We start from the raw sequence: 25,855 nt of genomic DNA on the forward strand, positions 1-25,855 counted from the left end.
GGCGTAAGAACCACGGAGAACACCAATCTCTGGAACCACACTCAACCAGAGACAGGCAACATCAAGGGATTTTATAGCAGGTTCCGTGTCTGGAGCACTTAAGAGGAAAATAATTTGCTGGCTTACATGCCTCTCCAAAAAAAAAAAAAAAATCAGAGATTTTGGTTACAAAGAAAATTTTCCAAATACCCACATACTCAAGTACCGGTTCTCCAGTGGAAGCAATCAAGCCGAGTGGCCAGCTCCCCGGGGGGCCCTACTGGTCAGCATTCCTGAGTGCGAGGAGCCACTTGCCGTTACTTGCTGAAAGTGGGCTTTGGCAAGACAGGCTGATTTTTAGAAGCAGCAGCTTCTATCTAGTGAAGGCCTCCTGAGGAGCAACGTTCCCTGAGACGGTGAATTTTAATTCAGTTTTACATCGAGATCATTCGTACCAGTTACATGCTGAACTTCGCTCTAAAAATCCAAAGGTATTATTTAAAAATGTCTCCAAAACAAGCACAAGATGAATTATCATCTATACTGAAGCCATTAGGCAGTGAAATTGCTAATAACTGGTACACAAGTGTAAAATTCATTTTATAGTCACAAGATATTACTGATGAGACGATATCTATATCACAAAGTTGAACATTCTGCTGAACTCAATTTCTTGATTTTTTTTTTTTTTTTGCTTTTTGAGTCACACCTGGAGATGCACAGGGGCTACTCCTGGCTCTACACTCAGGAATTACTCCTGGTGGTACTCAGAGACCATAGAGTATGCCGGGAATCGAACCTGGGTCGGCCACATGCAAGGCAAATGCCCTACAAGTTACATGCTAAACTTAGCTGTAAAAATCCAAAGGTATTATTTAAAAATGTCTTCAAAACAGCACAAGATGAATTGTCATCTATACTGAAACCATTAGGTAACAAAATTGCTAATAACTCCTGCACAAATGTAAAATTCCAGCCCCCTGAACTCACTCCAGCCCCCTGAACTAAATTTCTTGTAAAAACCTTAATCATGTTTTTAAATTAAGCTTAATTTTGGCTTTGGATTAACCATGCTCATCTTACCCTTCTCAGCAGTGCCCTGAGCAAGGGAGGGAGGGAATAGTCCTGAAGCTGGAAAAGCTCTGAGGGTTCACACTCGGTAACGAAGGAGTTGACGTCACTTCGGTATTCCACTGGGCAGACGAAGTACTGGTATTTGGACAACACGTAGGCAGCCTGAATAACAAAGCAGGAGTTCGTGAAACAAGGGAGGAACGCAGATCTTCCGTGTGCAGAATGCACATGCATAAAACAATATCTCTGCAGTCACACTTTGTTGTGCGTTTTCAAAGTCAGATTGGTCAAACGGATCCAGCCAAAGGTTTTGAAGTCATTTAGACTATCACTTCAACCAATGGAGATTGAAATCTCTCTATGACTCTAAGGGGAGTAAAGGGGAGAGACTGATCTGAAAGTTTAGACAAACGTTACAGCAAGGTTTGGCTTTTAGAAAGTATACATAAGATTAACTAATGAGCAAGTATAGGACCAAAACTTACTGCACAAAATCAGTCCCCAGCAGCACATGTCCCCGCAAGTATAGAATTTCCTTCCTCATAACTGAAGCCTGACATTTTTACAACGGAGATCTTAATTTCCTTTCCATGATATGGCTACTCCCATGATATCCCAAACTTAATCTTAACAAAATCAAATTCTTATAGTATAATTTCTCTCTCTCTCTCTCTCTCTCTCTCTCTCTCTTTTGTTGTTGTTGTTTTTTGGGTCACACCTGGCAATGCATAGGGGTTACTCCTAGCTCTGCACTCAGGAATTAACTCCTGGCGGTGCTCAGGGGACCATATGGGATGCTGGGATTCGAACCCGGGTTGGCTGCGTGCAAGGCAAACACCCTACCTGCTGTGCTATTGCTCCAGCCCCAGTATAATTTCTCTTAATAATGTTCCATCATCCCTGCTCTGTAATGCATAAATACTGGGCAGAACTTGATACCTTTTTCTTCTTTTTTCTTATCTCATTAGCATTCTGCCATGTGGATATGTTATTAATAGCAATTTGTCCTTTATTTCTTCAGGTTTCAAAGAGACCAATGAGTTTGCTACTTTTTTCAAAATATATGTACAATAATCCTCCCAAATTGGTGGGATTATTGTTGGAACATTGAGTGCCCCAAACAACTACATTACAAACAACTCTGTAAACCACAGCGTTTAAACAAAGTTTAAAAAAATTCTCCAAAACTCACAATGAATCCAAATATGACTGTGGAAAAGAAACCACCAATGAATCCTTCCCAAGTCTTTTTTGGAGACAACTGAAAAAGAAAAAGAAAGTTCAAAAAGAGTTAATGCATGACATGCTCAAACACATAGGCAAATTCTGTGCAAAGAATTCCTATCTAACTTCTGCTTCTCTCTTTAATTTTGCCTCATGGGACCAGTCGCCTTGACTCTATGATCCTCACTTACTGGGCTTATAGTTCTACAGCGGCATCTAACACCTAGGAGCCCCTCACACATCTGCGATACTACGAACATAATCTATTTGCTTCTGTAAATAGACTCAATTTGTGAGTTGTCTCAAAAGACTATAGAACGAAAGCGCTCCGTGATGGTCCATGTGCTTATTTGATCCCTCTTGCAAAGTGTAGTTCTTGAAATATGGGTCAGATGCTTCATTCCACGCACCCGTGATCTGTCCTGACCAAAAATGGAATGAGTATTAGCAAATACTTGTACTACCCAGTAGCACAGACACAGAAAGATCTGACGTGGCAAAATACCCCAGCGCCCTAAATAACTGTGTATGTGGTTCACATATTCATTCTCTCTCTCTCTCTCTCTCTCTCTCTCTCTCTCTCTCTCTCTCTCTCTCTCTCTTTGGCCACAAGCTAGGACTGCCTCCATGAAAAAAGAAATATGCCCCGCTTCCAGGAACAGATACATGTGGTTACATTCAGGCTATTGTTCCTCAGACAATGGGATATTCAGGGGGAGGAATCTGGAGGAAAGTTTGGAATCTGAAGAATCAAGGGCAGAGATACTGAGAAGTGGAGGGTGCTAACTGCTGAGGTGCCGGACAAGAGAAGGGCTGGAAAGGGGGGGGGGGTGGCCATCAGGAGATCACTGATGGTGTCTGTGATAAACCTCTCGTTGGAGTCAAGAGAAGCCAAATGAACGGCAAGGGTTGTTTCTGCAGCTAGGAAGAACGGACAGGCGGAGGGAGGTTACCAAGCGCTTCACAGACAGACCCCTTCACGCCCATAAAGGCCCAGGAGTTCCAGAGCTGGCAGGGAGGGGGCGGGGCCCAGGGGAAGCCCATGTCAAGCCCACGTCTAGAGGCTGCAGAGATGATCCATCAAGGAGCACACAACGGCTAAGGGAAGGGAACAAAACACGCTTCCAGGGAGAGGCTCGGGGACACGCAAGGTTAAGCCTGCATTTGGGAGTCAGAAGAATAACTCACGGGAAGCCAGAGAGATTTGGAAATCAGAATGTGCTACAGGACCCACTGCTGGAAAGGCCCCAGGGGCTAGCCCTTACAGTAAAGGTTACGACAGTGCTTCGGGGTAGTTCTTTGTTACCTTAATTAATGGAGTTCTTCCAAAAAAAAATCCAAAAAGGTAAGCAGTTATGTCATTGCAGATAACACTTGATATTGGGACAAGGAACCTTAAAAAAAAAAGAAGTGAGCGAGAAAAGTCCATATAACTAAGTGGCAGAGAGTCACACAGGCTATGACTTATGCCAATCAATACAATATCTATTTGGATTATACCGACACCTAGTCCTGAATACAATACTAAATAAAACATCAGTTTTTTTAAAAAAGTATCAATCACATTAGTCCATTTTGTAACTGACATAAATCTATAAACTAGTATGCTAAAAGACTATTGCAAAAAAAAATTACCTAAATTGACTTTTAATATTAAGTAATAATAGTCTCTAAATGTGGTCTTTAAATTATGAGTTTTATGAGGAGCAAGATACAAAATGTAAGAAATTTCTTTAAGGCCGTCTTTCAAAATGGAAACGAATACTCATTCATTTCGAAATGCTATTATCTGATACATTTATAATACACTCTTTTTTTTTTTAATTTTTTAATTTTTTTTTTCCTTTATTTTATTTTATTTTTTTTAAAGTTGTAGATTTACAATTTTTTGTGCTTGGGTTTCAATTATACAATGATCAGATACCCATCCCTCCACCAGTGCCCATTTTCCACCACCATGGATAATATCCCTCCCACCCCCATCCCCCCATCCCCCCTGTCTCTGTGGCAGGGCAATCCCCTGTGTTCTCTCTCTCCTTTTGGGTGTTGTATAATACACTCTTAATGTCTGTTTCTCAGGAAAAATAATGATCAAGATTAATTCTATCTTAGCCTATAGTTGCATTAAATCTACTAACTGTACCCATTTCAGTAGCTGTCCCCAGTCAAAAATTCGTGTATCTGGATGACAATCTTAAAGCGATTCCAATTACTTACAGACACATGCACATGCACAGACATCTTAGAAGAAACAGAGAAGGAAATCATTTATCTTGACATAACCCATCCAATACAAAACATCCTTATGAATGGGTGCTTATAAAAAGCATCCTTATGCTTAGAAAAAGCATGTGGGTAAAGTTTCAGGTACTTCTTGGGAGGGCTCCAAAGTGGTGCTCCTCCGTCGTTTCTGGCGACACTCAGAGTGACACCCAGGAGGATGAGACCTGGGATGACTCTCAGGAGGACAGTACAGGGAGCACCACCCCTGGTGACTCATGGGGCCTGGGGCAAAGCATGGTTGGGCACATCTCCCATGCCCCTGAACAGAGAGTTTTTCATCTTAAATTTTATTTTCATTCTTAGCTAATTTGCTCGAGCTAATAAAAATTTTTCCTGAATCTGCAAGAACCTACCCTAATGTAGATAATGTAGTGTCAGCACACTATCTGCTGATAGACTTGTATATTCTTTTTGTACTCCAAACAAATGATCGACTCTTTTTTCTTGTTTGTTTTGGGGTCACACCTGGCGGTGCTCAGGGGTTACTCCTCGGTCAGCACTCAGGTCACTCCTGGAGGTGTGACCACATGTGGTGTAAGCAAGTGCATTACCCACCGGACTGTCCCCAGTCCAATTATCTTCTATTTCGACTGTTTTGTAAAAAATCACATTAAGGTCCAGTAACGCTTGAAGATGGATTTAATTCTTTGGAACTTTTATGGAAAAATTGGCATTTGGTACCGAAGGAAACTTCCAGTTACTAACAAAGCATCTGCAGCATCAAAAAGTAAGCAAACTTTAGTTAAGACAGCCACCTCTAATAAAATAGACCAACAGAGAATCTTCAAGACACGGCCCCGTGTGAAAGGGCTTAGAGGGAAGGCGACGAGGATAGAAAGCAGCGTACAACGCTAATGCCTTACCATATCATGCCTTCAAACAGATTTTGGATGACAAGATGTGACTGCGTGACTGTTATCAGCAAAGTGACATGAGTCCATGCGAACTGTTAATAACACAACAATCAGTGAACACAACCCCCAGTGCAGCCCAGAAAGCAAGAGCAGTTCTGAATGTCTAACATGACTGCTGGTCAAACTTTGCAAGACGAGATCATGCAAAATAAATACCATTGGGAAGTAATACTTATTTTGGTACCCGGTTAAACCTAAAAAACCAGGAAAGTGTACACATACGATGGTATGCTAATAAAAAAGAAATATACTACTAAACTGGAAAAAAAAAACCTTTAGAAATGAAAATGAAGGGGCTGGAGCGATAGCACAGTGGGCAGGGCATTTGCCTTGCACGTGGCCAAACGGGGTTCGATTCCCAGCATCCCATATGGTCCCCCTGAGCGCTTTCAGGAATAATTCCTGAGTGTAGAGCCAGGAGTAACCCCCTGGTCACACTGGGTGTGACCCAAAATGGAAAAAAAAAAAAAAAAGGAAACCTGTAAAAAAAAATGAAAGTATAATCTTGACTCAACAGGTTAAACTGACAGTGAGAAATCAGAGGTGTTGTGGCACCTAGTGGCACTGCTGGAACTTGCTCCGCCTGTGTTACATGGTTATTAAAAAAAATGTTTGAAAATAAAATGAAAGCATCATTCTTCTTTTAGGGAATCCTCCCTGCCTAAAGAGCTGTGTCTTCCTTCAAAAGACAGCCCGCTCAACTGCCCTGACGCTCTAGCTGCTCCGTCTTGAGCCGACCCCTCCAGCTCTATCCAGAGACAGTGTTCACTGAGGCCTCTGGGTCACCCGTCCTGTCTGTCCTGAGAGCCCGTGTCCTCTGTGTTCCGCTGCCCCGTCAGCGTGGATGGGTAAAGGCTGACGATGTGAGACACGTGTCTGGTAAGCTTGTACTGCACTTTATAAAACGGCCTTTCCAATAGGCATCCCTTTTCTTTTCAGAGGATTTTCTAGTATTTCTACTTTCACTGGATATTTTCCTCATTCTTCTTTTTGCTGTTATTGTTTTTTGGGCCACGACAGAATGTGCTCAGGGCTTACTCCTGGCTCTGCACTCTGGGATCACTCCTGGTTGACTCGGGGGACCAAATGTGGTCCCAGAGATGGAACCTGGGTTGGCTGCGTGCAAGACCAAGCACGCTACCCACTGCGCTATCTATCTCTCCGGGCCCCCTCATTCTTCTTACTCTTCTGTTTCGGTTCACTTATTTTGGGGCCACAGCAGACAGTGCTCAGGGCTTACTCTTGGCTCTGTGCTCAGGGATCATTCTTGGCAGGCGTGGGGGACAGGGATTGAACCTGGGTCGGCCGCATGCAAAGCAAGCGCCCTACCTGCTGTGCTATGGCTCCGCCTCCCACCCCATTCTTCTTAAGAATTGTGGAATTAGAAATTTAAGAACTACTGTGACTGTCCCAGGACTAGGGCACAGAGGGACATCTGAACGACTTACCAAAAGATAAAGAGGAAAGAACACGAGTTAGTGTAAATGGCGGGGGTGGACAACGTATGCCTAAAGCCCTACTGGAAGCAACTGCATAAATCACAGTGACTAAAAAATAAATTGATGAAAATGAGTTTGCTAAGACGGTAGTGTGAGGAGTGGGAGGGAACCTCGGGTCACTGGCAGAGGGACACTGAGGCCCGTGGTGGATCTGGGGCTGGGACACAGAATGCCTGAAACTGGTCATCATTTGTTTTGGTTCTCTGTTCGCTTTGGGGCCTACCCGGCGATGCTCAGGGGTTACTCCTGAGTCTACGATCACTCCTGGCGGTGCTTGGGGGACCATATGGGATGCCAGCAAGCAAACCTGGGTCAGCCGCCTGCCAGGCAAACGCCCTCCCTGCTGATCTACTGCTTTGGCCGTGCTCAAAAAAGCTTCCTAAATGTCAGTGCCTATGTCAAAACGATTAATTATAATAATAGTAAATAAGATAAAAAATTTAAAAAGAACAGAACATATAAGCCAATATACTATTTCCTGAATTTACAGATCTAAACACTAGGTTGTCTTTTAAATTTCTGATTACCATTGTATGAAATAAAAGACGTTTATCTTGAGCAGCAATAAGTTTGACAAGATAAACACTGTTCGAGGACACAAGTAATACAATACTGTACAATAAAAAATAGTCATATGGCTCTATGACTAAATGTAGACACACCAGGGAATAGAGAACAGAAGCAGATTTTCTTCAAAGGTTCTGACTGTCTCCATGAGACCGTGGAAACTTCACATTTCTACAAATTTAAGAACTCCAAAAGCATTCTCATAATTCTGTAGTCTTTAAAAAAATATTCAAAGAAAAACTATGAATGTTCAGATTCAGGGGAAACTGGAAACATTAAAAAAAAATTTCGAATCTCAAAAACTGCTTTTGAGCCGCACCTGGTCGTGCTCAGGGCTCCCTCCTGGCTGACTCCTGGCTCTGTGCTCAGAGATGACTCCTGGCAGGCTCAGGGGACCAGGTGGGGTGACAGGGATTGAAGCTGGGTCGGCCGTGTGCAAGGCAAGCACCTTATCCACCTGGACTATCTCTCTGGCCCTTCACAAATTTTTAAACTCCAGCTTTTTATATTTAGTTATCCCAAACTGAAGTCTTCTTGACATTTAGTAAGGCATTGTTTATTAGTTTACAGGTTTCAGTTCAGATTAGATGATATATATCCTGCCTCTAGAAAAAATGTTTGTGTTATGACTCTCTCTCTATATATATATCTATATATAGTGACCAGACAATAAAGGTTAATACACACCATATAAAACTGCAGGCGATAATGCTTTTTCACCAAGCTCAGCACAAACATGCAGAAACCTGTTCAAGAACAGAAACATACATGCTGGTTACGCCAACTGTTACGGAGTGCGTGATGCACTGACCCCAAAGGCCTTAATTGTCTCTGCCATGTCTCGGCCCACGTTTCCACGGAATGAGGCACCCATAGGAACCATGATCTCCCCTTCCCTCTGCTGCTCCTCTGAGCACCAGGCCACACATACTGGGGGCCAACGCAGCCGTGGTGCCTGCAGGGGTGCACACCTGGCCACAGTGCTCCAGAGGTCACCCGTGCCCATGCCACTGGAGTCTCACATGGTGACGGACCTTGTGACCTTGCACAGAGCAGGCGCCTCCCACTGAGCCATCCCAAGCCTAAGCATTTGGGGATGGAGGGGTGCTGGGTGGCACACCCAGCAATGCGTGGGGCTCACTCCTAGGGGTGCTCGGTGGAACATCTGGGGTCGACCCCCGGGTCAGCAGCGTGTAAGGCAAGTGCCTTGACCTCTGTACCGTCTCACTGGTCAAACACGTGAGCATCTCAAACAAAAGTTTCTTGAAGGAAAACAATCTTGTATCCCCAAAGTGCCTAACACATTTCGAGGCGTAAATTCAGTAAATACTCCCTTGGGTTAATGAAACGAATGAGCCTCTTGCAAAAAGACGGATATGGAAACACAAAATGTTCAATTTCAGCTGAATAAAATGCACTGCCGTATCAATCAGACACAGGGACTGATTGCTGACATCGCAACCTGGCGCACCATAATTCCTACAAGGGGCCAGAGACAGTCCAGCGCCTGCCGTGTGCACAGTCGCCCCATTCTCATCCCCGGTAGCACATCCGGTTCCCTGAGCACAGCAAGGAGTGGTCCTGAGCACAGAGCCAGCATAAGTCCGAAGTGCTGCCACGTGTGCCCCCCCAGCCCCCAAATAAAACAATCACGACAGCAGCTAATTCAACTCACTGGGCATGGTTTAAGTTCTAGGCTCTGGTAAGCATTTTTACAAGTCTTTTTTTTTTTCTTTTTGGGACACACCCAGCGATGCAACAGGGGTTACTCCTGGCTCTGCATTCAGGAATTACTCCTGGCGGTGCTCGGGGGACCATATGAGATGCTGGGAATCGAACCTGGGTCGGCTGCTTGCAAGGCAAACGCCCTACCTGCTGTGCTATCACTTCAGCCCCAACATTTTTACAAGTCTTAACTCAATTCTTCCAACATCTCTATGATTTAAGTACTTATTGTTATTGCCATGTTATAAAGGAAAAATGTACAAAAAATTTCATTTTCAAGATCATATGGCTAGAAATTACTTAAACTATCAAATCCTATTGATCCCTGAGCACTAAGTCATGAGATTCCACAGGCAAAGTGGCCTAAAATTGATCAGAATCATAATAATTATAACATATCAATAATTGTAGTTATTTATAACTAAAATGTCAGTTAATTATCATAAGATTTAAAAATTACATTAGCAATTATGTACCCTTAAGTTATTTTACTGAATGCATTTCTATCATATTAAATCTAATTATGTTAAAAAAAAAATAGGAGGCTATATGAAGCACATCTTGTCCAATATATAAGGGACATCACTGTCCTCCTGTTGTTCATTGATTTGCTCGAGCGGGCACCAGTAACATCTCACAACAAATTGTGAGACTTCTTGTTACTGTGTTTGGCATAGCGAATATGTCACAGGGAGCTTGCCAGGCTTTGCCGTGCGGGCGAGATACTCTCGGTAGCTTGCCGGGCTCTCCGAGAGGGGCAGAGGAATCGAATCTGAGCTGACCAGGTCGGCCGCGTGCAAGGCAAATGCCCTACCGCTGTGCTATCGCTCCTGCCCATAAGGGACATATGACTAAATTTTAAAGAATTTGTTACAGAGTGGCCGAGATTAGTACCAGGAATTTTGCTCCATGGCTTGGAGGTCAGCAACACATGCGAGGGGAAAAGGCAGCTCAGACAGAGAAGGGAACACCAAATAAGGGTGTTGGGAGGATCCTCCCAGGATGGGAGAAGCATGCTGAAAGTAGTCTATAGACCAAACATGATTGTCACCCATTGCCTCTTTTGCAAGCCACAACACCCAAAAGGAGAGAGAGAACAAAAGGGAATGCCTTGCCACAGAGACAGGGTGGGATGGGGGGGGGGGGGGATGGGGGGTGGGGAGGGATACTGGGATCCGTGGTGGTGGAGAATGGGCACTCGTGGAGGGCTGGGTACTTGATCATTGTATAATTGAAACCCAAGCACAACAATTTGTAAGTCTACAACTGTACCTCATGGTGTTTCACTAAAATAAAAAAAAAAAAGAATTTGTTACAGAGGCAAAAACTGGGAATACATAAGCTGAGTTTAATTTCAGATAAAGTTAGCTGTTCTACTCTGCCACATTTTTAGAGGTGAGTGTTCTGAGACAGAAGATAATCGGTCACATGTGGGAAGACACCACAGGGGCTAAGGCACTTGCAAGGGGCTGATCCCAGTTCAATCCCTGGTACCACATGGTCCCCCAGCATGGCCAGGAGAGACCCCTGACCTGCCAGGAGTAGCCCCCAAGCAGGGCCAGTGTGGCCCCAAATGGCTTCCCCACCCCGCCCGAAGCAATAAAATCGTCGCCAAGGCGGCCTTTCCAAAATGAACTCCGGACCTTGGCTAAATCGTTCTGAGGACAGTGCCCGGGGCGTCAGGCACTCCAGGGGGACCACGCACACGGGCCCCGGCTGAGACTGGGGCTCAAACAGCTGGCTTGAGGGTGGGCTGAGCAAAGAGCCACACCAAAGACCGGCCTGGGGAACCCAGGGATGCGGGGCAGTGAGAAAGGGAGACACAAGAGCTCTGAGCCGGGCCCTGCCCCTCAGAAGGTGCAGGTGAACGCCTGGACCACAGAAGTAGCAGGAAGCAGAGGCGGGTGGAGAGGGAGCTGAGTGGCACCCCCTCCCCCACTCTGCGTGGCTCCCCCTTCCGAGTGCCCAGAAGAGGCCCCGGGGACCTGGCACCACTGGCCCTGAGCAGTGTCGCACGGCTGGGTCTCACTATTCAGCTGCCCCTCCCAGCTCACCAAGTACTGCCAGGAGGGGCCTCTGGGACCCCTGGGAACAGCCTGGGCGCCCCCCACCTCAAAGATGTATAAACTATTGGGCAAACAGTTGAGATGAGAGGGTTGGCCCACACCCCGCGGTGCTCAGGGGCTGGCTCTGTGCTCAGGAGTGACCCTTGGCGGTGCTCAGGAGAACAGATGTGGCGCTGGGGATTCGAGCCAGCGAAGGCGGAACACAAGGCCAGCGCCTGAAGGCCTGTGCGATCTCTCTGACCCATGTGAAGAAGGGCAAACACTCAAAGCGGCACGTCACTTTCCAGAGAGAAAAAACGTGGGGGAGGCTTAAACAGCACACTCACGGCACCGACATCACCGATCTTTAAAAATATTGCTTTTGAGCTTTTAAAATAGCCGATACACTTTTTCTGCTGGCTCAGTAATGAGGCAGTTTCTGTATCACTGATGCCACTGGTCCACCGTGAAAGGCTAAAACCCGAGGGAAATTCGGTTCAGGGACTGGTGGGTAAGTCAAGGGCTGAGAGAAGCCAGAGCACGTTGCCGGGACTGCTTCTGCCCAAATGGGTCCCCTGTCACCTAGCAGGGGCTGGAGCGATAGGACAGCAGGTAAGGCGTTTGCCCTGTATGCAGCTGATGGGCTTTGGTCCTCGCACCCCACGTGGTCCCTCACTTGCCAGGACTGCTCCCTGAGCACAGAGCCAGGAGTAAGCCCCGAGCACTGCTAGGTGTGACTCCAACTCCCCTGTCCCCACCACCACCAAAATAAAAAAAGAAAAGAAGAAAAATCCTCTAGGGAATTTATGAGTATGAAAGTCCAAACCCAGGAGATAGTCTCAGAGGTGGGGTTCCTGCTGCCCTTCAGACCCGTGCCCCGCCCTCAGCTCCACAGTGAGCACAGCTGCTGTCCCCAGCCTGACCCCTGCACCTGGCAGGCACCTGCTCGCCACCTGCTTCCGTCTCCCACCTCCTGCCACGGCTTCTCCAAGGCCCCCATTGGCCTCCCCGAGCCCTGGCTGTGGCAGAAGCTCCCTCCCCTTTGTCAGACTCTTTCAGGACCTTGTCCACCTTTTGGCAATGACAGGCATCTCCAGGGTTGGGGGGAGGGAGAGAGAGGAAGAGAGACAGAGACAGAGAGAGCACAGCAGGTGAGGTGCCTGCCTTGTACACAGCGGACTTAGGTTTAATCCCCGGCGCTATGGAAGGTCCCTGGGCACTGTCAGAAGTGATCCCTGAACCAGGAGTATGCCCTGAGCTTAACTTGCATGTGTGATGAACAACAATTTAAAAAAAAAAAAAGTCTCAGGGCTGGAGTGATAGCACAGTGGGTAGGGCGTTTGCCTTGCACACAGCCGACCCGGGTTCGATTCCCAGCATCCTCTATGGTCTCCCGAGCACCGCCAGGAGTAATTCCTGAGTGCATGAGCCAGGAATAACCCCTATGCATTGCCGGGTGTGACCCAAAAAGCAAAAGCAGAAAGAAGTCTCTCTAGTATCAAGACCTTGGAAGGCGGGTGAGTGGCCTGGTTTCCTCCTACTTCCCTGCCACGCCCTGGGGCTCTCTGCAAGACAGCCAAATGTTTGGTCAAAGAATGACTTTCAGTGAGCCTCTGTGAATCCGCGAGCCTAAAAAAAGCAAGGGCAGGTTATTTCAGCGACAGAACTAATAGAAGGGAAGAATCCTGACCTTATTTCATGAAAGCGGAGTCAGAAAGATGAAGCATTTACTAAATGTATGAAGCAATACCTATGATGCAACATACAAAGAGATGAAAATGATATGTATGAAAATACATGAAGCAGTGACTAAAGTGGATTGGTAAGCAGACAATTACTAAAAAGAAAGGGGGGGGGTTAGCTCTAACAAATAAAATATATTGAGAGAACAGGATGGGAAATGCGTGATGAGAGTAGACTATAGTCCGAACAAGATTGCCACTCAATGTCTCTTTTGCAAACCACAGCACTCAAAAGGAGAGAGATAACGGAGGGGAATGCCCTGCCACAGTGGTAGGGGGGGATGGGGGGATGGGGGGTGGGAGGGATATTGGGAGTGGTGGTGGTGGAGAAGGGGCACTGGTGGAGGGATGGGTACTCGATCATTGTATAACTGAAACCCAAGCACAAAAATTTGTAAGTCTACAGCTGTACCTCATGGTGTTTCACACAAAAAAAAAGAAAAAGAAAAAAGTTCTTTAAGTGCAAATATATATATATATATATATATATATATATAGAGAGAGAGAGAGAGAGAGAGAGAGAGAGAGAAACAAGAACAACTCGAGGCGTGCTCAGCGGTAGAGCACATGCCTCGTATGTGGAGGACCTGATCAAGCCCCAGCCCGGCAAATGAATGATGACATAAATTCCACTGTCCCATGAGGGTGATGAGAAGTGGAGTTCAAGTGTTCCAGCAAACTGCAGAGGGAGACTAAGGCGTGGCCACCTCAGTTCTAATCTTGGACCCGTCAGGTGTTGCCGTGCGCACACTGACATGGACCTTACCACAGCAGATGGACAAAAATCACTGTATTTCAGCTGCTTGGTTAATAGTAAAAAGAACAGCAATAAAAGCACGAGCAGTTACAGCAGAGCCGAAGGGTAAGGCCTAAAGGAGACAGGCAAATTCCTTCAAAGATCAAAAGTGATGGTTGCTAGGCTGTTGTTTGCAGTACAAATTTTGAAACGATCTCACTTTTTAACTATGCATATGTAGGCACAAAGGAGCGATAGCACAGCGGTAGGGCGTTTGCCTTGCATGCAGCCAACATGGCCGACCCGAGTTCGATTCCTCCGCCCCTCTCGGAGAGCCCGGCAAGCTACCGAGAGTATTCGATATGCCAGACACAGTAACAATAAAGTCTCCAATGGAGACGTTACTGGGCCCGCTCGAGCAAATCGATGATCAACGGGAGGGCCTAGATTTCGTAAAATGAATCATTAAATGGTATTGTCTTTGACCATTAAGTTTTACAAGTTTTAAGTCATTTTACTTCAATCCCATTGTATTATATCTTAATTAAGAATAATTTTGTGATTATTACCATAATCACTGTCAACTGTCCTCCCGATTTGCTCAAGTGGGCCCAGTAATGTCTCCATTGGAGACTTTGTTGTTACTATGTCTGGCATATCGAATACATCACGGGTAGCTTGCCAGGCTCTGCTGTGCGGGCAAGATACTCTCAGTAACTTGCCGGGCTCTCCGAGAGGGGCGGAGGAATCGAACCCTGGTTGGCCTGGCCGGCCACATGCAAGGCAAATGCCCTACCACTGTGCTGTTGCTCCAGCCCATTACCGTAATAATATGAAATAAAACAAATCACTGGGTCTAATAGAAATCACAGATATTTTCATGCTCTTTTGTAATTCTGTTTGTTTTGTGTAGTGCTCTGTGCTCAGGGATCACTCCCGGTGAAGGTGCAGAGACCAAACGCAGAACAGCTGCCATGAGAACCCTACCCTCTGTGCCACCTTTCCGGGCCCAGGCTGACAGATTTTTAACACAGAATGTTAGAAAGGAAGTGTGGAAACTGAGGAAAGACCCTTACCAGTCTCCCCCAGCCCAGGCAAAGCCGCGTTCCGGCACCTACCATACATCTCACACAAGAAATAAAATTTACACAAGAAGAGCAGAACTACTAAAAATTTTCACTAAAACAAAAAATTCAAAGAATTTTAATCAACTGTCTCACTCTCCACTATCGATAGTCATACAATGAATAATCAATTCATTGTGTTCAGAATGTTTAAATATATGGGGGGTGAGCATTAAGCCACTATTTAAGATTTTTTTCATTTTGTTTTGTGGGTGTTTGGGTCATATCTGGCTGTGTCGATCAGAGCTCACTCCTGGCTCTGTGCTCAAAGCTTACTCCTGGCGCTGTGCTCAAGAATCACTCCTGGCTCTGTGCTCAGAGCTTACTCCTGACTCTGTGCTCAGGAATCATGCCTGGCTCTGTGCTCAGGGAATCATTCCTGGCTCTGTGCTCAAGGATCACTCCTGGCTCTGTGCTCAAGGATCACTCCTAGCTCTGTGCTCAGGGATCACGCCTAGCTCTGTGCTCAGGGTTCACGCCTGGAGGGCTCAGGGAGCTGGGTGCTGGGGACCAAACCCGGGTGAGCTGCATCCAAGGCCAGGGCTTCACCTGCTCTTCTATGCCTGCCCCAACTATTTTTTCTAACTGTCAGGAAGGAATAGTTGCTATTTAAGACTATGATGAAACAAAGTAACCTCATGCTTGACCACACCTTGAAGCTGGAAAACAAACAGCAGTAGGATGTTATAAACTAAGGTAAAGGTAAAGGTAAAGGCCCTCCCGTTGATCGTCGATTTGCTCGAGCGGGCCCAGTAACGTCTCCATTGGAGACTTTGTTGTTACTGTGTCTGGCATATCGAATACTCTCGGTAGCTTGCCGGGCTCTCCGAGAGGGGCGGAGGAATCGAACTCGGGTCGGCCATGTTGGCCGCTTGTAAGGCGAACGCCCTACCCGCTGTGCTATCGCTCCAGCCCCGAATTCGATTCCTCCGCCCCTCTCAGAGAGCCCGGCAAGCTACCGAGAGTATTCCATATGCCAGACACAGTAACAACAAAGTCTCCAATGGAGACGTTACTGGGCCCGCTCGAGCAAATCGAAGATCAACGGGAGGGCCTGAACTAAGTAACATGAAAATAAAATATATTAGCCCCAGGGTCCAGGACACGGTTCAAAATTTCATTTTTGGCACTGAGTTCAATTTCCAACACGCATGCCCCCGACCACAGAGTGTGGCTTTGCTGGCTCCCAGGACCTACCTGCCTGAACATTGGGACAGCCCCTCCCCCAAATATATTTATAATTTTACAATATTGGCAAATATATTCATAACTTCATAATATTGGAATTTAGACCCTCCCCAAATATATATATATACATATATATATACATTGTTTATTTGTTTTTGCTTTTTTGGGTTACGCCTGGCGATGCTCAGGGGTCACTCCTGGCTCTGCACTCAGGAATCATTTCTGGCAGTGCTCAGGGAACCATATGGGATGCTGGGAATCGAACCCCGGTCAGCCGCATGCAAGGCAAATGCCCTACCCGTTGTGCTATCACTCCAAGCCCTTCGCCCAAATATTTCTTTAAATATGTTTCAAAGCAGCACACTTTCCTTAACTTACCTGCCAGATAGAGGGCAAATGATATGAACCTGTGGTAGCGAATGAGAAACTGAAGTTGCTCTTCTCTTTGGACAAAGGTAGCAAAATAATCAGCTACAGTCTCACCATAGAAAAAGTAGTTGACACACAGGAGAAAGTACCTACAATTTAAAAAGAATCAGCTCCTTAGTATTTGAAGCACTTTCTCTGCACAAACAACAAAAGTCTTCTGTACAATTTGATGATGAAAATTAAAAAAAAAAAAAGAAACCCAAGTTCAGAAGACCAACTAAAGATACACTTAGTACCTTGATACACAGTAGTACCTTGCCATTTTTTTAAAATTTTTATTAGTGAAACACCATGAGGTACAGTTGTACAGTTACAAATGTTTGTGCTTGGGTTTCAGTTATACAATGATCGAGTACCCATCCTTCCTCCATCAGTGCCCATTCTCCACCACCACTGATGCCAGTATCCCTCACACCTCCCATCCCCCCCATCCCACCCTGCCTCTGTGGCAGGGGATTCCCTTTTGTTCTCTCTCTCTCCTTTTGGGTGCTGTGGTTTTCAAAAGAAGCATTGAGTGGCAATCATGTTCAGTCTATAGTCTACTCTCAGCATGCTTCTCCCATCCTGGGAGGATCCTCCCAACACCCTTGATTGGTGCTCCCTTCTCTATCTGAGCTGCCTTTTCCCCTAGCATGTGTGGCTGGCCTCCAAATCATGGAGCAAACCTCCTGGTACTAATCTTGGCCAGACTTGGGTGTTAGTCTCCTATTTTGTTACTTTATGTTCCCCCGATGAATGCAATCTTTCTATGTCTATCCCTCTCTTTCTGACTCACTTCGCTTAGCATGATACTTTCCATGTAGTACCACTTGTGTGTAAATTTCATGACTTCATCTTTTCTAACAGCTACATAGTACTCCATTGTGTAGAAGTACCAAAGTTTCTTTAACCAGTCGTCTGTTCTCGGGCACTTGGGTTTTTTCCAGATTCTAGTACCTTTCCATTTTAAACTTCATGTTTTTCCGTTGACCACATGTTTACTGAAAATGGCTTTAGTTTGCTCAGACACATAACGAAGAAACAACAAAGTACTACACAAGAATGCACTTTCAATGTGCATTTGTCTGTCTTGTCTCTCGCACCTAGCATTCCGTTTCGAATTACAAGCTCTCTGTTATTTTGGGGGTGGTGGCAGGCCATATCCAGTGGTGCTTGGGAGTGACGTGGCGGTGTTGGGGACTCTAGGGGTGACAGAGATTCAAACCAGGGTCAGTGGCGTGCACGGCAAGTACCACAAGCCCTGTACTAATTCTCTAGTCCTCTCTAAGTCAAATTCCACCCCCTCCCCGCCAAGGAACACTGACAGAGAAAGCAGAACTCAACTCTGCTCCCATGGGCTACGTCAGTGGGAACTGACAGCAGAATAAAAATCACCAGCATGGGGCTGGAGCAATAGCACAGTGGGTCGGGCGTTTGCCTTATCCATGGCCAACCCAGGTTCGATTCCCAGCATCCCATATGGTCCCCCGAGCACTGCCAGGAGTAATTCCTGAGCGCATGAACCAGGAGTAACCCCTGTGCATCGCCGGGTGTGACCCAAAAAGCAAAAAAAAAAAAAAAAAAAAAAAAAAATCACCAGCATGTGAATATCCAAAGATAGTAGAGACCAGAGCCAGGAGGACCTGTCCATGGTAGGCAGCTGGCCACAAATGGTCGAGGTGAGGTTAAGACAGAGAAGGGTCCGTGATGACAATGAGAGTTGGAAATGATCACTTTGGATAAGAACTGGGCGCTGAAAGGAGGTAAAATGACATAGAGGACAACCTTTCAGTCACAGCATTACAAAGCACAGAGCCAAAAAGGGAAATAAGAGAATGGATTGGGAGGGGGGGGGGCTATGTGGGAGGGGTATTCCACCAGGGACATTAGTGGGACTGGGGACATCGGCTGGTGGAAAATAGACACTGGTGAAGGAATGGGTGTTGGAACATCATATGACTGAACCCTAAGCACGGTCTACTTTGTACCTGTATATCTCACAGTGATTCAATTAAAGATTTAAAAATAATAATAATTTAGGGGGCTGGAGAGATAGCACAGCGAGGAGGGCATTTGCCTTGCACGCGGCTAACCCGGGTTCGATTCCCAGCATCCCATATGGGCCCCTGAGCACCGCCAGGAGTAACTCCTGAGTGCAGAGCCAAGAGTAACCCCTGTGCATCGCTGGGTGTGACCCAAAAAGAAAAAATAATAATTTAAATGTTACCCCCCAAAATGTCCCTAGCAGTTACTTTTACTACTTAACTAGGTGCATTTTTGCATCCTGCTGGTCCTGGTCTGAATCCCAGGCCCCAGGTGGTCGCCTGAGCATAGAGGGTTCCCCCCCCCCCTTTCTCTCTCTCTCTCTCTCTCTCTCTCTCTCTCTCTCTCTCTCACACACACACACACACACACACAGAGGCTGTAAAGACATCTAATTTTGAGTGTGGCCTAACATCAACTGAGATCAAAACAGAAGATCAAACACATACGCAACATTTGACAAAATTAACCCTTTTTAAAGAACTCTAATGACAGGAATGGGGAGCTCACTCGCTTCGCATGCAGGAGGCCTGGGTTCCAGATGCCACACAGAATGGTCCCCTTAGCAGAGATGGGTAGTTCCTGAACACTGTCCCAGGGGGCCCCCAAACAGAATTTGAATTACAAAGTGTTAAGTGTGCATACAATGTTGGACACTGAATTACCGGGGTAATGGGGCCTATCAAGCGGTACCCAGGATGCCTGGGGGCACCTACTGGGGGTTCTCAGCCAAGCAAGCTCGGGGCTCAATGGAAGGGCCCGCGGCTGGAGTGCTGGGGACCACCCAGAACACCTGGCACTGCTCAGGGCCTTCACCAAGGATATGGGGAGACCATGTGGTACCAGGGATAAGACCAGGGTTGGCTGCGTGCAAGGTGTGTGTCCTACCCCCGCACTGTCTTCCGGCCCCTGGATTTCTGTTTTTTTAAAACAGTGACGGTCACTCTTCCCTGTGTCCTTTAAGGCCGGCTCTGTCCTTGAAGAAGCTAATCAAGGGGCCAGAGAGACAGTACAGGAAGTTCAGGAAGAAAGCACAGCGGGAAAGGCCTTGCACTTGGCCAACTCGGCTTCGATCCTTGGGACCCCATATGGCCTCCCAAGCCCAACAGGAGTGACCCCTGAGTGCAGAGCCAGGAGTAAGCCCTGAGCATAGCCGGGTGTGCCTCAGGAACAAACAAAGAAACAAACAAACATGAAGCTGATACAGAGAATAAAGAAAGTCTCCACAATACCCTCTGGGTTCTGTCTGGAGGCACAGTGGGGCGGGCAAGAACGGCCTCCTTTTCAAAAGTCAGACACGCTGTCTTTACTTGTATTTCTCCGAAGTCAACCGACGACAAGACCTATTCGGATTCTGACTGATCAGGACGCTCCTGGGGAAACTTCAGAGAAGAACTGGGTTTTCATGTGTGACGCTTTAAGCTACTTACCAGCTCAGTGTTCTGAACCAGGGCAGATCGTAAGAACGATAGACTCGGTAGCCTATCGTGATGATTTCATGGAAGCATTTCACTTGGATGCCCAAGACCTGAAACAACAAAAAGCCAGGAACATGCATTACTCGGAATCCAGGACGGCGCCTTTAAGCAGCTTACTGTCCTAAGCACTTAAGGGCTCTTCGGCTCTCCCGTTGTTACTGATTTTTAAATGCCAGTAGCAAGAGTATCAGTATTCAATATCGCTAAAACCAAGTGGTGTCCCAGAAGTAGACAAAGGAGTATTTCACTCAAGAAGGTCGAGAATGCCATCTCTGGGCGAGGAAATGAGACTGGCGTTTCAAGTGTAAGTGGCACGAGCAATTAAACTTTGGTCGCAAGGCAGGAGTGAATGTACATGGGTAGGGCACTTGCCTTGCACAGAGCTGGCCCGGGTTCAATCCCCTGTATCCCAGATGGTTCCCAAGCCCTGCCAGGGGAAAACCCTGAGTGCAGAGCCAAGACGAAGCTCTGAGCATTGCTCAGTGTGCCCCCTGAACCAAACTAAATAAATAAACTTTGGTCACAGCTGACTATCATATTTTATCTCCCATTACTGCTCTGTGGGGTTTTGGGGGTGCTTTTGTTTCTTGGGGGTAGAGAAATGATCATACATAAACGCTTATACAAGTTTGTTCTTAACCATATACTCTGTTAATAATTCATGTATTCCATCCTTGCAAGGGATTAAAATCCTGCCAGGACAGCACCCTGCCCGCCCTATAATTAGCTCCAGCCCCAGGACAAATGACTTGCCGGGATCCTGCATTGTCCCAACTGACAGACTCCCCTCTCCAGCCTCACGTATCTCTAATTAATCCACATCACGCGACCTCAGCGGATCAGCCAGGACCTACTGCATATACATCCACTTTGGCAACCTGGGTCTATGCCGCTGTTAGCCTGGGGTCCTGTAAGCGTGCGGATTAAGAGGGTATATCACCACAAATCCGTATCTGATGGTCTATTTGATGGCCTGCGACCGGCACTGTCTATCAATACCGGGATAGGCAATTCCTGAAGATGCAGCCTCATGACAAATGAACCTGTATTATAACTAAGAAATGGAAAACGCTGGCAAACTCAGCAAACTAACTGCTTTAACCTTGAGAACCTGTATGTCCAAGGGCTTGTTTCCATATAGCCTGGAGTGAAATATATGTGTGTGTATATATATATATATTTTTTTTTTTTTGAAAGAGTTAAGAACAGAAACTGAAAATCAGGGAGTGGGATTGGGAAAACCGAAACCACTACTTATACGTTTAGAAAACAGCTTGCCAAACTGCCTGAGGATATACTTTGGGATTTCATTTTTAGTTTTGTTCTTTTTTTTTTTTTTTGGCTTTTTGGAGTCCTGCCCAGTGGTGGCCTGGGGCTACTCCTGGTACTTCACTGAGGTCACTTCTAGAGGCCCCAGCGGTTCTCAGAACCTGACACAGGGGAGCCCTGCCGGCACCTCCCATACGTGTCCAGCCCCTACCCCCAAGTTACCTCCCCAGCTCTGAGATTTATTTTTGGGGGGGGTGGTCACACCTGGCAGTACTCAGGGGTTCCTCCTGGCTCTGCACTCAGGAATCACTCCTGGCGGGGCTTGGGGGACCATATGGGATGCTGGGAATCAAACCCGGTTCGGCCATGTGCAAGGCAAACGCAGCACTACCCGCTGGACTATCACTCTGGCCCCACCCCCAGATTTCTTTTTAAGTTTCCCAAAATTAACTTTCCCAAATGCCACTGCTCAGGATTTTCTTAAGCTATCTTCCCCTACTCTACCTATTATGTGTCCAACATAATAAAAGAGTTTTAAGTAACCACGTACTTTTAGTCACATGATGAGAAAATACTATGCCAAATTACCAGTATTTCTTTTTTAAAAAGTCAGAAGTGTGTTCTATAATTTTTTTTTTACATAATATCATGTCATTTTGAACAACAACAAAAATTCCCGGAATGAGGACAACGCTTAGATGTTAAATGACTGGGGCCAGAAGGTACCAACCTAGGTTCCATCCCGGGCATCCCGTAAGGTCCCCTAAGTAGCGTCAGATGTGGCCCCCAAAGCAAAAAAAATTAAAAATAAAAAAATATTAGCACGTAAAATAACAAGCCCAAGTTATTTATAAAGTCAAGGGCTTTAAAAATATCTATGTGTATTCAAAGTAAAAAATAAATAAAAAATAAAAATATCAGTGCACTGAAGCAATTTTTGTAAACACATTTACTCAAGAGCAACCATTGACGCTGTAATGTCATTTGACTAAGAGGAGAAAATAAGGAGTTTTTAATAGCATCGTACATTTTATGACTGTCCATTAGAGTTTGCAAGTAGATAAATATGGAACTTCTGGATAAATAGAAAATGGAATTCGAAACATTAACTTAAAATCCTTAAAATAGACAGGATCGAAAGAGAGCAGGAGAGAACACTCCACACCATCAGAACACATCTTGAGAAGGAGGATCTGCTGGCCCGATTGTAGGAGCCTTAAAAAGTACCGAGGGGGGGGGCACAGTTAGATAGTGCGGGGGTTTTGCCTTGCATGTGGCTAAACTGGGTTCAATCCCTAGTCCTGCACACAGTCCCTGAAACCCCACCAGGAGTGAGCACCGAGCCAGGAGTAAGCCCTGAGTAGGGCTAGGTACGGCCCCAGAGGGCCAGAGAGATGGCTCAGTGGCTGGGCCCAGGCACAGATCCCTGCCACTGTGCAATCCTCCAAGCGCAGAGCTCAGAGCTGCCCCCGCCCGGGACCTACGCCTGTAACCTGCTGGCCACTGAGGACTCGGGGAGACAAGCCGGGGCTCTGTTCCTGCAGGGGCAGAGGAAGCAGGCTGGGAGCACCACCCCACACTGGAACCCAGAGCAGAGCCAGGAGTACGCCGCGAGCACTGGCAGGGGTGGCCCCCAAAATCAAAAAGGAAAGTAAAATCAGGAAGCAGGCCAGAGAGAAAGAACGGTGGGTAGGGCACGGGCTAACCCGGGGCGGACCCTCAACACGACCTGTGGTCCCCTGAGCACCACCAAGGGTCCTCCTTGAGCACAGAGCCAGGAGTATGCCCTGAGCAGAGCCAGGTGTGGTTCCAAACCCCAAAGTAAGAAGATAAGAAATCAAATACGCAACAACATCTGTAAAAGAGTTTTGGGGGGACTGGATGTGCCTTGCATTTGGCCAACCTCGGTTCAATTCCCACCACCTCTGGTCCCCCGGGCCCACTAGGAGAGATCCGTGACCTTGGACGCAGGATCTAAGCTCTAGCACTTCTGGGTGCCTCACTCCCCCCCACCCCCCACCCCGCACCCAGGAGTGAGCTCTGAGCGCTGAGGACTGCCCCCACCCCCACAAAATAAAATCATAACAATTATTTCAGAGTGGATCTGGGAAGCAGCTCGAGGGAGAGTATTTGCCTGCACATGTGAAGACCTGGATAGATTCCTTTCCCCCAGACTGTTCTGAATTATTTCATAGTCAAGTGCAGGAAACTGGTGACCTTGGTGGTGGGAAACGGAGGCTGGTGACCAGGAAGGCGGTTGCAACAATGTATAACTTGAAGCCCAATCAGGAACAACTTTGTAACTGTCTATCTCACCGTGATTCAATTTGGAAAAAAAAAAATTTTTTTTTAAAGTCTCTGTTCAAAAGACCTGGCCTGGCCAGCACGGGAGGCGGTACCGTGGGAGTACAGTGTGCGCCTGTGCCAGGGAACACCAGAACCTGAGTGTGCAGTGCCCGGGTATGTGGGCCTGATGGCACGCTGATGTGAGGGTCTGATGCCCGCCTGGGAACTCGGCCCCTGAGCGTGGGGTGTGTGGGTCTGACGCCCAAGAACGCAGCCTCTGAGTATGCAGTGTCCCAGAATGTGGGTCCGACGCCGGGAACACAGTGCCTGAGCATGTAGTGCCCCAGAGTGCGGGTCTGACTCTGGGAAAACAGCGCCTGAGTGTGCAGGGTACAGGGCCCCGGATGCCCGCAGTGTGGGTCCTGGTGCCGACATCATGTCAGAGCAAAGTGGCCCTTCTGAAGATAAACAGTAGTTCAAGTGAGTCCTGGGATCTTCAGGGCTGAACTTTCTCGCACAGGAGCCCCAAAGGCCTCCTCTGGCCCTCGGGTCCCCGGCCACATTTCTGGAAAGATGACGGCCAGCCCTTTCCTGAGACTTGTGGCCACCTGGACCATCTCACAGAGATTCTCGGGGTGAGGGGGGCGGTGGTGGCGGGGGTGTCTCTGGAAAGGTTCCCTCACCCCCAGAGCCCTGGTGCCTGCCCTCAGGGGGTCGTTCTTCCTATCTCCGCCTCCAGCACGCAGCTCCCTGAGCACCCAACACCCGTTACAAACCCCGAGAGCCTGGGTGTTGGGGACCTTCCCTGGGGTCACCTGCCTCCCTGCCTTTCCCAGTCCGCGGGTTCTATTCCACGATCGGTTTTCCGTTCCCAAGAAAAAGCTCTGCAGGGTGTCAGCAAATTAGCAGAGCGGAGAAAGCAGTTTCTAACTCCTGTTCATTACCACGGCATCCCCCGAGGAAGGATAAAATTAACGGACGGAAAGAAACGTGGAAGGGCTTTGATGAGCTGCCGCTGTAAGTGAGGAACGGAGGAACGCGAAACTGAAGAACCGTTTCTCAATCACATCTAATCTCGCTTCTAAACATGTCCCTTTCCTAAGAGCACAGGAAAGCCATACCCTACGGCGCGAAGCGGGTCGCGGGGGGTCGGGATGGAGTGCGGCGGGAGGAAGACAGGCGAGCTGGGTGGGGCGCACCCGCTTCGAAAAGGAACGAGACAAGGGAGACAAGGGATGGGAATTGTCACGGGGGCACACAGGAGCCTCTTCCAGGAACCGAGTTCTCCCCAGTCTGGCACAACACCTGGCACACAGCAGCCCCGGGCAGCATGTCCTAAGTGAACAAATCGGGAGTGTGCAACTCTCACTTGGCATGATCGCCATCTCATAAGCAACGCAACATCCAGTTCCTGGGATGGCTTCCGCATGCCTCGAGCTAACGCCCTTGTCCCTGGACAACTGGCAAATCCGCCCCAAGAATCCCATTCCAGCTCTACCCCCGAGTCCTCCCCGTGATCTCCCCACCGTGGAATGCCTTCCTCCTTCCAGTCAACCAACCCAGAAAGCTAGACTTGGGGGAGGGCTGCGGGGTGGGTGGGGAGCAGGTCCCTGAAGCAAGTCTCAGGGTCTAGGGGTCACTCCTGACATACTCAGGCCGCCGGGACGGATGTACACTTCAGGGCCAAGCCTGGCTCCAAGGTGCTCCTTGGGCTCAGCTGGAGATCTCTAAGGCGGTCCCCAAGGATGCTTTGCGGAGGTACTTGTGGTGTAAAGGACTTTGTCCTTGGGTCTGTCATCCACGGCAAACACCCGTGACCTCTGAGTCATTGCCCTGGCCCAGACAATCTTCCTTTGTATGACACGCTCAACTGATTTGAAACCCATAGATGCTGAAAGATAAAGAGGGCAATGCCTACAAAAATGTAAAACACTTACAAGCAGCATCAGCATAAAAGATCCCATGTAGATGATCAGGAAAAACAATGAAATCATAGTCAGGGTAAGAATTCCACGAATCCACCAGTTTTTCCACCTGCAAAGGAAACGAGTGGAGAGTCAGCATTTCATAACGTGTTCTTTGGCTTGGACATGTGGCTTTGGTTCTGAGATGAAATCCGCCCGAGCTCATCCCCCACTGCAGTTTCTCTAGGAACAAGAACAGAGTCCGACCGACCCTCATCCAGCACTCCTTCCCTGAGTGCTAGCTTAAATCTAAAATTTGTGTTCATGCCCAACAAAGCGCCGATTTCCTGGGGTGAGGTCGGAGAGG

General features: G+C 47.3%; 1 protein-coding gene across 1 annotated transcript in view; it reads right to left on the minus strand.

The window, feature by feature from the left end:
- CDS1 (CDP-diacylglycerol synthase 1) overlaps nt 1-25,855 on the minus strand; it is a 63,076-nt gene that overhangs the window by 12,628 nt on the left and 24,593 nt on the right. Inside the window, exons 3-10 of the mRNA XM_056111273.1 lie at nt 25,522-25,618; nt 19,982-20,079; nt 16,479-16,618; nt 8,228-8,286; nt 5,424-5,506; nt 3,584-3,671; nt 2,246-2,314; nt 1,063-1,215 (exon numbers count right to left, since the gene is read on the minus strand). Coding sequence (XP_055967248.1) covers nt 1,063-1,215; nt 2,246-2,314; nt 3,584-3,671; nt 5,424-5,506; nt 8,228-8,286; nt 16,479-16,618; nt 19,982-20,079; nt 25,522-25,618 — 787 coding nt within the window. The remainder of the gene's footprint in view (nt 1-1,062; nt 1,216-2,245; nt 2,315-3,583; nt 3,672-5,423; nt 5,507-8,227; nt 8,287-16,478; nt 16,619-19,981; nt 20,080-25,521; nt 25,619-25,855) is intronic.

This window comes from Sorex fumeus, unplaced genomic scaffold (assembly GCF_029834395.1).
Source record: "Sorex fumeus unplaced genomic scaffold, SorFum_2.1 ptg000013l, whole genome shotgun sequence".
In the NCBI taxonomy this organism is placed as follows: Eukaryota; Metazoa; Chordata; class Mammalia; order Eulipotyphla; family Soricidae; genus Sorex; species Sorex fumeus.